This window comes from Arachis hypogaea, chromosome 6, assembly GCF_003086295.3.
Source record: "Arachis hypogaea cultivar Tifrunner chromosome 6, arahy.Tifrunner.gnm2.J5K5, whole genome shotgun sequence".
In the NCBI taxonomy this organism is placed as follows: domain Eukaryota; kingdom Viridiplantae; phylum Streptophyta; class Magnoliopsida; order Fabales; family Fabaceae; genus Arachis; species Arachis hypogaea.
Window position 1 is genome coordinate 3833704 of NC_092041.1, and position 12561 is coordinate 3846264.

Genomic DNA, 12561 nt, shown 5'->3' on the forward strand with positions numbered 1-12561 from the left:
AGATTCCAATATTCTAAACTTACTTAATCCCTTGCTGACTTAGGCATTGGAGTGTCTTGCAGATACCACCCCCATCTATTCAACCTTACAAACAACTTGAAAAGCGGCTTACAGACATAAACCAGTCGAAAACCACCTATTTCCAATGTTTGGGCCATACATTCAAATCCAATTAGTCCGATTTCAGGTCATCTTTAGAACAATACTCTTAAATTGTTAGATACGATATATTGAGATAATAAATAAATAAATAAATATGAGTATGTATATAATTCTGTTTATGATTTAAATTATCTATTTCTATTTATGTGATTTAAAATTTTGGAAGAGATTATTTACAATATATTATTGGATAATATTGGTAAAAAAAGTTAATAACTTGGATGATTTTATGTGGGTATTTAAATTATTGGATTCTTACTATTTAGATCGCATTTTAAAAAAATAGTTGATATATATATGAGAATCTAATCGAGAGATACAATAAAAAATGAATTATGTGAATTGATATTTTGAATAATAATAATAATAATAATAATATAAGTGTTTATCTTATTTAATTTACAATACCTTTATTTTAGCCATTTTATTTGTAATTACACTATTGCGTTATAAACATGTTAATTTTTATTGATCATATATGAATATGTAATATAAATTTGTATTTTTTTTAGTAATTATTGAAAAATATGTATACAAATATATAATATAGAATAATAAAATACGAGTAAAAATTAGAGGCCTAATTCATCTTCCTAGTACTTAAAGAGTAAGAATTTAAATATATATGTTATTTTTCTGAAACATTAAAAAGATAAAAAGCATAAAACTTTATTTATTTATAAATTAGAAAAATAATTAAAAAAATAAATTAAGACTCTTAATAATTTTTATAAATTGGTAAAATAAACTTAAAAAATATTAATAAAAACATAAATTAAATAGATATTTTTCGTACTTTACATAAATACACATCAATAAATATTTATTGAATAAAGTAAATTTTATAAGAGATAGAATAAAAAAAACTAAATTATCGTCTCTAAAATAAGAAAAACTTCACTCAATTATCATTAAAATCAAGAGATGTTTTTCAATAAAAAAAAAAACACATTTTGTATTCATAAATTTCATTTAAATTATTTAAAAGAATTCTATTTTGGAATTAAAGAATGAGAAACAATTAAATGAATTGATCATATAAGTAAAATAAAAGATATTAGAGACCAATAAATTAAAAATTAAATAACATAATTTTTTAGTCATAAAAAAAATAGTATAATCTTTCTGTACTCGTCTAAACGCTTATCTAAAGGAGTAAATAGTAAGGGTGGAAAGTGAATGATTTCGTTGCATATGAAAATCGTTGTGATATTAGTGACAAGTGAAACGAGAGAAATGAGTGGTCCGCAGTCCTCACTGACTTTACAGTTCAGAAACAGTGTATATATTTATATATAAAACCTATCGCACCATTCTTCTCCTTCCCAACTCACTATCTCTTCCTCTTAGCCTTCCAATCTCACCTTCAGGTACCTATTTTCCCTTTTTCTACGCAATTTCTCTATCAAATCCTCTAGTTACTTCTTATTTTCTTTCTGTTTTGCTTCAATTTCAATACTTTCCTGTCATTTAGCTTTGAATATATTAGAATTTTCTTGTTTATTTCCGTAATTGTAAAAAAGTATGTTTTTTTCCACAGGGAAATAGAGCGAGTGATTCATTTGCATATGCTGCCCTTATTTTTATTGTTCTTATGTAATAATTGACGTTGTCTTCCATGTGCAACCATGTGTCTTATGTTGTTGTGTTCTAATTTCATGATACGCAATTGTTTTTGCATTTAATTCCCGGAACAATTATGTGCCTTTTTTGTGAATGTGAATGATTATGATTCTGTTTGTAGAATGGGAAGTTCTGGAACAACCGACTATGGTGCATACACCTACCAGGAGCTTGAGAGAGAACCTTACTGGCCATCAGAGAAGCTGAGAATTTCCATCACTGGTGCCGGTGGTTTTATCGCCTCTCACATCGCGCGGCGCCTCAAGACCGAGGGGCATTACATCATTGCCTCTGACTGGAAGAAGAATGAGCACATGACTGAGGACATGTTCTGCCATGAATTCCATCTGGTTGATCTCAGGGTCATGGATAACTGCCTCACTGTTACCAAGGGTGTGGACCATGTTTTCAATCTTGCTGCTGATATGGGTGGCATGGGTTTCATCCAGTCCAACCACTCTGTCATTATGTATAACAACACAATGATTAGCTTTAACATGATTGAGGCTGCCAGGATTAATGGTGTTAAGAGGTTAGCAAGTCCATTGTTCAATTACATGTCACAAACAGTTTTTGGACTGATCTTTTAGCAGACATATATATAGTTTTGATTATATGATTGCTTTATCGGTGTCTCAAACATTTGTTTTAGGTTTTTCTATGCCTCTAGTGCTTGTATCTACCCTGAATTCAAACAGTTGGAAACTAATGTCAGTTTGAAGGAGTCTGATGCCTGGCCTGCTGAGGTTTGTTGATCAATTTTAATTGTTTGATTCAGTTATGTTGGTTATTCAGCTGCAAATTAGACTCGATATAAATGTGTTTTTATAACTCCTCCTAGCCACAAGATGCATATGGGCTTGAGAAGCTTGCAACAGAAGAGTTATGCAAGCACTATAACAAGGATTTTGGAATTGAGTGTCGCATTGGGAGGTTCCATAATATATATGGTCCTTTTGGGACATGGAAAGGTATACATTTTCACTGAATTGAAAGTTTTGCGTTATCTTAACCAACAAATAACCTTTTGAATTTGACAAGTTGTTTTGCTTTGTTTTTGTTTATTGTGCAGGTGGAAGGGAGAAGGCTCCTGCTGCATTTTGTCGAAAGGCAATTACTTCTGCAGATAGATTTGAGATGTGGGGAGATGGATTACAAACACGATCATTTACCTTTATTGACGAGTGTGTTGAAGGTGTTCTTAGGTTTGTTGTTCTTTCATGCAGCTATATTAATTCTTTCTAGCGTTTCTCATTTTGAAATTGAAATCTTAGATTTGTGGTTCTGTTAATGATGAACTTGACATTGTAATTTCCATTTACGGTTGTCAGAAATTTAAAGAAGATTAAGATCAGTCTCTGTTAGTAATGATTTCTATTTCCAAAGATGTTGTTAAAGTTAGTTTAATAATATTTGCGTTCCAAAATTCTTAGGAAGGCTTCTTTGCAAATTTCCGTACATTAAGTTGAGCTTTCAAAATGGAAAATTATCTTATTAAATAGCCTTATCCACCATTGAATATATGAAAGCAAGAGGGATTTTTCTGCCGGAAAACCTCATAAGTTTGTTGCTATATATATGAAAGCATGTTTCCTGTTTATTGGTCAGTTATTTTTAACATGGCCTGGTTTTGTTTGTAGATTGACAAAATCAGATTTTCGGGATCCAGTAAATATTGGAAGTGATGAGATGGTCAGCATGAATGAGATGGCTGAGATTGTTCTTAGCTTTGAGAACAAGAAGATTCCCATACACCACATTCCTGGCCCAGAGGGTGTTCGTGGTCGTAACTCAGACAACACACTAATCAAAGAAAAACTTGGTTGGGCTCCAACTATGAAATTGAAGGTATTGATTCTATTGATGTAGTGAAAGTTACCTTACCTCTTGATTCCATTTTATAAAATTTATTTTTAGCTCTGAGTTCAGTTTAAGGTCTGCTTAACAATCATATACCCATTGCACAGGTTTCAGTTTAATGTGTTGTGACAAAGCTTCCCGTTAGTTCTGTCTGATTATTAATTATTAATCCTGCTAATTTCAAACCATCATCATCTTCAAGAGAAGAGTACTGGAATAATCAAAACATTCTTCCTGCCGCGCCTCCTTTCGATCCTATCTTACATTCTCAGAATATTCCTTTTGTAGTTTATCCATCAAATATTTGATTTTATCCGTCGAATTTGACTCTGCATAGTTGATCTTATCTTCCATGATGCTGCTTCTGTCTCAGTATTGTCTTTTTCTTTGTATCTCTTGGATAAGGATTGTATGGTTTACGGATCAATATATCAATTCTGTTATTGTAGGATGGTCTAAGAATTACATACTTTTGGATTAAAGAGCAGCTTGAGAAGGAGAAGGCTCAAGGTATTGACTTATCAAGCTATGGCTCATCCAAAGTGGTTCAGACTCAAGCCCCGGTTCAACTGGGTTCACTTCGTGCAGCAGATGGCAAAGAATAAAGTTAATATAATGCAGTGAGATGTTGTGATAATCATCTAAATGTGTCATGTGTACTTCAGGTTGGAGGTTCCTATTGTTCAGTGTAGTCTGTTAAGGCAAAATTGTGGTGCATAAGGTGCTATTAAGGCATTATAAATTTTAAAATAGCATGTGCTTTTAAGTCTAAATAAATGGTGGAATTTTAATAAATTTTCGAAATTTGTAATTTTCGCCTCTATGAATTTCAATGCAAGTGATGTCCATGACGTGGCGAAAATAACAAGTAAATTAAAAATTTTGAGTATTACAATAAACCGTGTAGTAGATCTAATAAAGCAGATATTACACACAAGTTTTGTCTTAATTAAGTCAGTTATCATTATGTAGCCTGTTAATTGTTAATCTTTCAGTTTCGTTTTTTGGACGAGATCTGAGTTTCTTATCAATCGAGGTTTTGTTATCCTTTAATATATTTTGTTGATATTATTTGGTCTCAAGTTATTTGTTTGTTTGTAGAGCCGTAGAGACCATAAGAAAAGTGTGACTTTGATGAGAGCCACGGAAAAAGAGCAAGTGGGGTTAGATTCTGTCGGTAGGTTTTGTAAGTTGTCTCTCTTTTCTTCTGGGCTAAGCTACGGACTTGGTAATGGGATTAGGATGGGCACACCACCTTTTTGTTTATGTCGTTGTCGGGCGCGGCTTATATTTGATTCCTGTGAGCCAACCTTTGCTTACACATTCTTCAACCAACGTGGAGGTCCAACTAAATGAAGTAATTACTAATCCTACTCGTACGTAAAACGCTGACCGCACATTTTTCTAGTCTTTCTTCTCTTGTCGGAGTGGAACTTGGCCAATGTGTGTTGTGTGTTGATGTTGTTTCTTGTAAAGTTCACTGCTACTTTTGCCATGATGCCAATCAAATCGATGGTTCCCCAAATGGGTTGCTGGTTTATTCTGAATCACTTTCCCAGGCTTTCGGATATCTGCACTCATCGCTGGTTGTGTTTGCTACTTTGCCAAAAGTATTCACCACCAACTTTCTATATGATCTTAGCAAATGATTCCAACCCTCTCTATATATGGTTTACACTTTACACAACTGTGTCCAGTTTCATGTAGTAATTATAATATATTAATATTTAATAATAACAATAATGATAGTCATAGAGATACTAATAATGCCACGGGCATGCTACTGAAGCAAGCTTCACATCCGTAAAATTCATTACACAACATAATCCTCCTGTGTGAGATCCCAAATCATGGTTCCGCATTTTAAACATACATCACTCACTAGGTATAACTTACAATACATGTGGCTCTTTACTTACCTCAAGCTTCCTCGAAAATAGGATTTGACTGGAGCTGCTCTGCCAATCTTTCTAGTATATCCTTCACAAGTTTTACCAGCTCCTCTTTCTCTAACTCTGCACTGCCTTTTGCTTTCGCAACATTAGTAAAAACATCATCGTACAGAAGAACAACTGCCTCGTTAGCTTCAGATCGTGGTAAACCTAACTCCTTAGCGTTTTTCTCCAGGAAGCTCCTTATTATTTCTATGCTTCCTAACCCATCCTTTGCCTCTGCTTTTTCCTTCAATACCTTCACGACGATGCTGTTTAGCTCCTCTTCATTGCCCAATACCTGCAGCATCGTCCATAACATACACTGATGAGTCAAGTTTGTGTTTTTTACTTTTTTTATTTTTTATTTTAATCATGATGATGATGCATTACTCTTCTGTAAACTAGAGAGAAGGCCAGAAGTCAAACTTTACAACATGAAGATACATGATGTAGCCACAAAGGAGGGGAACAAAATACCTGTCTTAGCTTAGAGCCATTTATGATTTGAATATTGTGGATATAAACAACATTCTTTTTAGAAAGTTCCTCTTCCAGATCTTGCAGTACAGACTGGAGAAGCTGTGCAAATTGTGCCTGACCCAATTCTTCCTCTCCATCCGCTCCATGTTTTCTCAACAAGTCATTTAGCTGAGGAAATTCTGCTCATTTGCGCTAAAAATATTAGTTTTTATCGGAGTACTCAGTTAATCAAACTGAGTGCACAACGGGCAAAAAGATTAGTTCACAAAGTGATGAGTCATGATCGTCAATAAACAAAGTCACAGACTCACAGCTATGTTGCATAACATATAGCTTACGATCTTGCATACCCTCAATAATTTTGAGGGGTGAAAGATAGAATGCATATAGATTTCTCAATTGTAAATACCCCCGTGAGGCCATGACAATCCAAGGGATCAGTTTTTATTTATTTAATATTATTATTGAAGTCTTCTAATAATTGTGGTAATGTGATGCAAACTCCTGTGCATTCCAGAATTGAACAACGAACAGAGTCATATAAGCCTCGGGACTAATCACTAGTCAGGGCAAGCTAAAATCTTTGTTTTTTTCTCAAGATAGAATATTTTGTAAAATTCTGCAGTCAGCAAATTTCTATTAAAATGCATTGGGAAACCATTTTGATACCATATAAAACTTAAGACAAGAATGCAATTGTCTGTTACAGTCTTACAGATGATAGCATTATATTACCTGTTCCTATCAATCTAACATAGCTTAGACAATAATTCATGGAACCAAAAAGAAACAAAAAAGGGATGAGATATTAGACAAATCAAAACACATCATCAATAACAATTTGATTAACTGACAAAGTTGCAGGCCCTCATGTCAAATACTGATTGGGTAATCTATAATAAACCTGGAAACAAGAACAATGAATAGAAAGTGAACCTGAGAAAGGAGGAACGCCCATATCAACGCCCATCTGGGACAGCGCATTCTGAATTTGACTCTTGCTGATCTTTCCCTTATCTTCAACATCTAAATCCGTGAACAGATTTTCGGCTAACATAGCAAAATCATCCTCGTCCTCTAATAACAAATTGAGAGTGCTTCCATCCAAGACCGATACAACAAGAGGATTATCTATACACGGAAGCTTAAATAAATAAATATGTATTGTTCTTAAATCTTAAATACTACAACCAAGTTGTAAATATTGCATTGAAATATGAAATTTAAAAACAGAACAAAATTTCCAGTGGCTTTTCTATTCCTAAGAAGGTTAAATCCAAGTCCACCAGTTTCAACTATCCTGAATTCCTGATCATGTTTCCGTCAAATTTGATCATATAGAAAGCTCAGTGGCTTTCTGCTTTCTAGTATTATTATTTATTTTCTTCCACGTGATACCAAAGGCATGGATCTGTTCTGCAATTCCTATTATTCAGTTCAGTTGAACAAAGTTGTGGATCGAGAATCCATACCTTAATACTTGAAATAAGAAAACATTTTAATCAATTAGTTGATTCTTTTAGTTTAATTTGCTAATATTGAGTTTGATAACGATGAACACACGAACGACGTTACCTGTAACGAATGCATCATCATCATCGGCAGAAGCAGCAGAAAAAGAAAACGAAAAAGAAGACATAACTAACCTTTGAGTTCATCGGCGATCGCGGTTACGTAGTCTCTCAGAATCTGCGAGGCCTTTTCCAGGTCGAACTCTGCTGAGCGGAAAGCGTGGTGGTCGGAGGCGGCGGGGAGGCGCGTGAGGGCGGTGGCGGTGAGACGTTGGGGCAATGAGAGACCAAAGAGAGAAGCAGAGACTCTGGAATGAGCAATGTCGAGTATGTAAGCTCCGGAGAGTGCGGAATGGAGCTCCGGCGGCGGCGGAAGGGTGAGATCGACGTCCCTAAGATGCGTTCCGTCGAGTACCTGCAATGCTCCGTCTGACATTTTTGGACTGCGAAGACTTTACGACTTTGGAAACGGATGAATGAAAAACGGTATTAGAATGCGTCTTTTGCGACTCACTCCCTCTCTCTCTCAAATTCATTCACGCAAAGAAACTACTCTTCCAATTTCTTACTACTTTTCAACAAGTTTTAATTTAATTTAATTTAATTTATTATATTATTAAATATTCAAAGGTTTTGCTTTTTTAAGCTTGTGAATTGTGATGGTCAAGTAATAAAATTGTAATTCTTTTATTGGTTAATACTACAACAACAAGGTCAGCAAAAAAAGTATTTAAAATATAAAGGAGTAAATATAAAATTGGTACTTGAAAGATTCGGATAAAAATTATATCTAATTTTTTTATTGAAAAAATGTCATTAAATGATTTTAAAATTTGACACGTATACTCTTTAACTAGTTGAAGTACATTTCTAACAAAAATAATGCTAAGATAGCCATCGTATTTTAATGATATTGTATGTTTTTTATAATTAATTTTAAAAATTACAAACAAAAAAATTCTAATTCTTTTCTCTTAATTAATTTTGCTAAGCTACCCTCTTCCAAGTTAATTTCTGCAAAAGGATTCGCCTCACGCCTTTCACAGTCCCTCCTTCTTCTACTATTGTTGTTCTAGGTACCACCACCACTGGTCTGAAAATCACCATAAAAAGAAGTAGTTTGTCTACCATAACAAGACAAAACAAAATAGTTCAAAAAGAAAAACCAAAAACAAACGCTGAAGAACAATAAAAAAAAACTAGATGCTAAAACACAGTAAATCATGATCCATGATGCTACAACACACCAAATTGCACAATAGAAACTTCAAGTTTCAAACTTGATATCCAACATATAAATAACAAAATCAGAAAACAACCATCTAAAATGAAAACCTCAAATAACATTAAGAGGCGGAGGCAGAAAAGGCAGTTGCAATAACTAACAGCGAGCAACAAGTAGATACGAGCGACGACTGACAAAAACAATAAGCAGTGATTGCTGGAAAGACGAGATACAACTACATGCGAGAGGCGCAACGAGGCCAATAAGTGATAAACAACAATAAAGGTGCATGGACGATAGAGAGTGGGTCAGGCAAAGCGATAGTAGTAAAGGTGCAGAAACGACGTGAGTTGGCAAACACAGAGGACCTATCGACGGGGCGATGACTGTACGGTGTCGGCGACAGCTGCTCTGTAAGAGTGAGAAAGTTGAGGCGCTGTGTTTTGGCTTTGTGAGTGAGAATGTGTGTTGGCAAAGGAGGAATGATTAGGATTCAGGGAGTGGGAGTTTTCAGGTTAGATTGAGATAATTAATTAAAAATTTCACTTTGGTATATATATTTAATAAGGTTGTCATATTATCTAAATACGGTGGCCATTTCAACATTTTTTTTTGTCGGAGATGTGCTTTAGTAAGTTTAGAGGTATGATTGTTAAATTTTAAAATTATTCAAGGACTATTTTGTTAATAATAAAAATCAGGTATCACTTTATAAGCGTCAGAATCTTTTGAATATCGATTTAATATTTATCTCAAATATAAATTATTTTTTAGATTTAATATTGTTAAAATTTTTTGATGGAGTATTAGTCAAGACAGGACAAAGAGTAGATTCTCAAGTTTTTATTGTTTATATGCTATAATTATAGTCAAATTAGTATTTAGTACAATATATTTTTGGAATTCAAAGTGATTTTTGCTGCAGGCTTGCTTAAAATGTAGGGTTTTTCATTCTCTAAGTTATTCAATAACGTAGTTCAAGTATCACGTGTATTACCATTAACTTAATGCTATACTACGAAATTAATACCGAACTAACAGAAGCAATAAGCATTGCGTTTACTACTTTACTTACAAGTTACAACCTAATTCAATTTTCAAACTTAGCTGAAATCCAAAAACCAAGGGAGAAAACCTTTACGGAGGGTGCATATAAGTCGAATGAAGTTAGATTTGTCTTTGATTTAGATTCGATCTTAAATAATAATTTTAAATTTTTTATTCAATTTTAAATTTGGTAAAATCACATTACTTTTGAATTATACTAAAATCAAATTTAAAATAGATGAAATCCAGGTCTTGTAAATTTTATGTCAAAATATTATGATGCACTTATTTATGAAGTAAAAAAAACATATTTATTAGGGCAAACTACTAAAATAAGTCAAGAGGAGTTAAAAATTACACAAATCAGCCAAATCAAAATCTGGTTCATGAATCAACCAAGAGATATTTTTATATAGTTCGAATCAACTTAATTCGAATTCTATTTACATGTAATTCAAATTATACTGATTCGAACTACACACATACACACACCCACTAATTCGAATTATACACACAGTAATTTGAATTACACCCAAGCACGCGTTCCTAAGTAATTCGAATCTGGCTGATTCGAATTAGTCATTTTTTGGCTCTAGTAGTAATTCGAATTGGGGTGTTTCAAATTACACTTGCTTCGACTATAAAAGGAGTTCGAACCAACCTCATTCGAATCACTTTTCCATTATCATATCCCCCAAAATCCCAGAGAAAATGACCCAGATTCACTCTAACAAAGGCTCGAGCAGGATATTCAGCCCTTGGAGGATAATCCAGACAGACTATATCATTTGGATAGAGTTGCTCATATAGTCGGGGTCATCAACGACGAGGTTAGTACGTAATATTTTTTTAAAAATAGGATTAAGTAACTTATTCGTTTGTTTATATACGTCGTGTTAGTGGCTTTTTTGGTAAGTGACGTTGGTAAAGTTTGTATGTGACCAATTTTTTATGTTTTGTTAGTGACAATGTATATGGTTTTGTTAGTGGTTTATGTTAGTGGTTTTGTTAGTGATTTTGTAAGTGATTTTGTTAGTGGTTTTACAAGTGGTTTATGTTAGTGAATTATGTTAGTGGGTTTTGTTAGTGGTTTCTATTAGTGATTTTGTAACTGATTTTAATAATCTGGTCCATTATATGTGCAACCCCAGCGATGCATCTCGAGCATGCGACGGCGGCAGGGCATGCGACTCGACGAGAGATACGTTCCGTACTTACAGATGGCGGGATTATATCATCTTGCGAGACTGAATGAGAGATGGTTCAGATTGGATGAGTCCCTTGTCAATACTTTCGTCGAGCGGTGATGTCTAGAAACTCACACATTTCGCATGCCGTTCGGGGAGTGCATGATCACACTGCATGATGTGGTGTACTAGTTGGGGTTGCCGATCGACGGACGTTATGTCAGTGGTTGCTTGACGGATTTCCAGATATACATCCAGGGTGGCCGTCCAGCTTGGGTGTAGTTTCAGGAGTTGCTCGGTGTGTTACCTCCTGCGAACCAAATCCAGAAGTTTGCAGTGAATTGCAGCTAGTTCCAGGAGACGTTTGGAGAGTGCCCTAAGGGAGCCGACGAGGAGACAGTCAGGCGCTATGCTCGAGCCTATATCATGATGCTATTAGGCACTCAGCTGTTGGCCGACAAGTCCGGAACCTATATTCACATTAGGTGGCTACCCTACGTGGCTAGGCTTGAGGATATGGGTGGTTACAGCTGGGGGTCGGCAGCACTCGCGTGGTTGTACCGGTGCATGTGCCGAGTGGCGGTCCGTTACTGATGAAGTGCATATGAAGTTAGCTGATCCGTTACAGATGATGCTAAGCTTCAGCAACAAGTTGGAAGTGCATATGAAGTATGAAAGGAAATCTATATTTATGTATGATGCTAAGCTTCAGCAACAGATCAGGGGCACCCTATTTTAAAAATCAACTATTGGACAAAATCGAATAATGTATACAATTAGTATTCAATTATTTTCCAACTATAGTAGAAAAGAATCATCTAGCAAAATAAAACACCATAACCAAATTCTTTAACAAAATCGTCAAATGCAATCAACATCAACATCTAACAAATCTATGTTTATTACCAAATCAATGGCAACATCCAACAACTTGTAAACCATGGTACTCAGACACTATATCAATCAACTCCAATTACTAAACACTTACCAATTAGTTCTGTCAAGCGATGTTTCGAGATTGGGGTAAGGGACGTCTTATCGCGACAATGCAGGGCAAAGAGGCTTCAAGGACGCCGCCATCACCGACATGCAGCAGTAGCAGTGCACTCTTGATGAGAAAGAGAACCTCTTTATTCCTCGCAACTGGGTGGCACGGCGATGCTGCAGCGTAAATAGTGTTAACTCTAAGTAACGCGGCAGTGACCACGCTGATGGGAAAGAAACTTTGCGGCGTTCTGAAGCGAGTTACGGAAGTCAGATGTTGCCCACACATGGTGGACCGAAGAGCAGCGTCTGTCAGGGGTGGAGGATGACGCCACGAGCTGAACCTGGTAGTATGGCACTGCCGTTTATGGTTTCTGAGTTGTGAAACGATAAAACGGTAAAATTAGAAGAGAGGTTTTAGGTTAATTATGTTTAGCTAGGTTAATATATATATATATATATATATATATATATATATATATATATATATATATATATATATATATATATATATATATATATATATATTCGTTTTATTTCTTTAAAGT

The 12561-nt window shown here is 34.8% G+C and overlaps 2 protein-coding genes across 2 annotated transcripts; one reads left to right on the forward strand and one right to left on the reverse strand.

The window, feature by feature from the left end:
- Positions 1-1260: 1260 nt before the first annotated feature.
- On the forward strand, positions 1261-4456 carry LOC112695425 (GDP-mannose 3,5-epimerase 2). Its single transcript, XM_025747768.3, has 7 exons — positions 1261-1532; positions 1907-2317; positions 2438-2531; positions 2627-2756; positions 2858-2990; positions 3426-3633; positions 4095-4456. Exons 2-7 carry the CDS (start codon positions 1908-1910, stop codon positions 4248-4250), a joined length of 1131 nt encoding a protein of 376 aa, XP_025603553.1. The 5' UTR covers positions 1261-1532; position 1907; the 3' UTR covers positions 4251-4456.
- An 891-nt stretch (positions 4457-5347) lies between these two features.
- On the reverse strand, positions 5348-9322 carry LOC112695426 (uncharacterized). The gene is made up of 4 exons (XM_025747769.3): positions 7706-9322; positions 6996-7190; positions 6057-6238; positions 5348-5877 (listed from the first exon to the last, which is right to left on the reverse strand). The coding sequence occupies exons 1-4, from the start codon at positions 8004-8006 to the stop codon at positions 5566-5568; spliced, it is 990 nt and encodes a 329-aa protein (XP_025603554.1). The 5' UTR covers positions 8007-9322; the 3' UTR covers positions 5348-5565.
- Between the last annotated feature and the right edge of the window lie 3239 nt (positions 9323-12561).

Excerpts from the sequence above, each read along its gene's own strand:
- LOC112695425 (XM_025747768.3), top strand. The coding sequence starts at position 1,908 with ATGGGAAGTTCTGGAACAACCGACTATGGTGCATACACCTACCAGGAG. Across the intron at positions 2,757-2,857 it reads TCCTTTTGGGACATGGAAAG|GTGGAAGGGAGAAGGCTCCT; the intron begins GTATACATTTTC and ends TTTATTGTGCAG. Across the intron at positions 3,634-4,094 it reads CTCCAACTATGAAATTGAAG|GATGGTCTAAGAATTACATA; the intron begins GTATTGATTCTA and ends CTGTTATTGTAG.
- LOC112695426 (XM_025747769.3), bottom strand. The coding sequence starts at position 8,006 with ATGTCAGACGGAGCATTGCAGGTACTCGACGGAACGCATCTTAGGGAC. Across the intron at positions 7,191-7,705 it reads GATCGCCGATGAACTCAAAG|ATAATCCTCTTGTTGTATCG; the intron begins GTTAGTTATGTC and ends TTCCGTGTATAG. Across the intron at positions 6,239-6,995 it reads GGGCGTTCCTCCTTTCTCAG|AATTTCCTCAGCTAAATGAC; the intron begins GTTCACTTTCTA and ends GCAAATGAGCAG.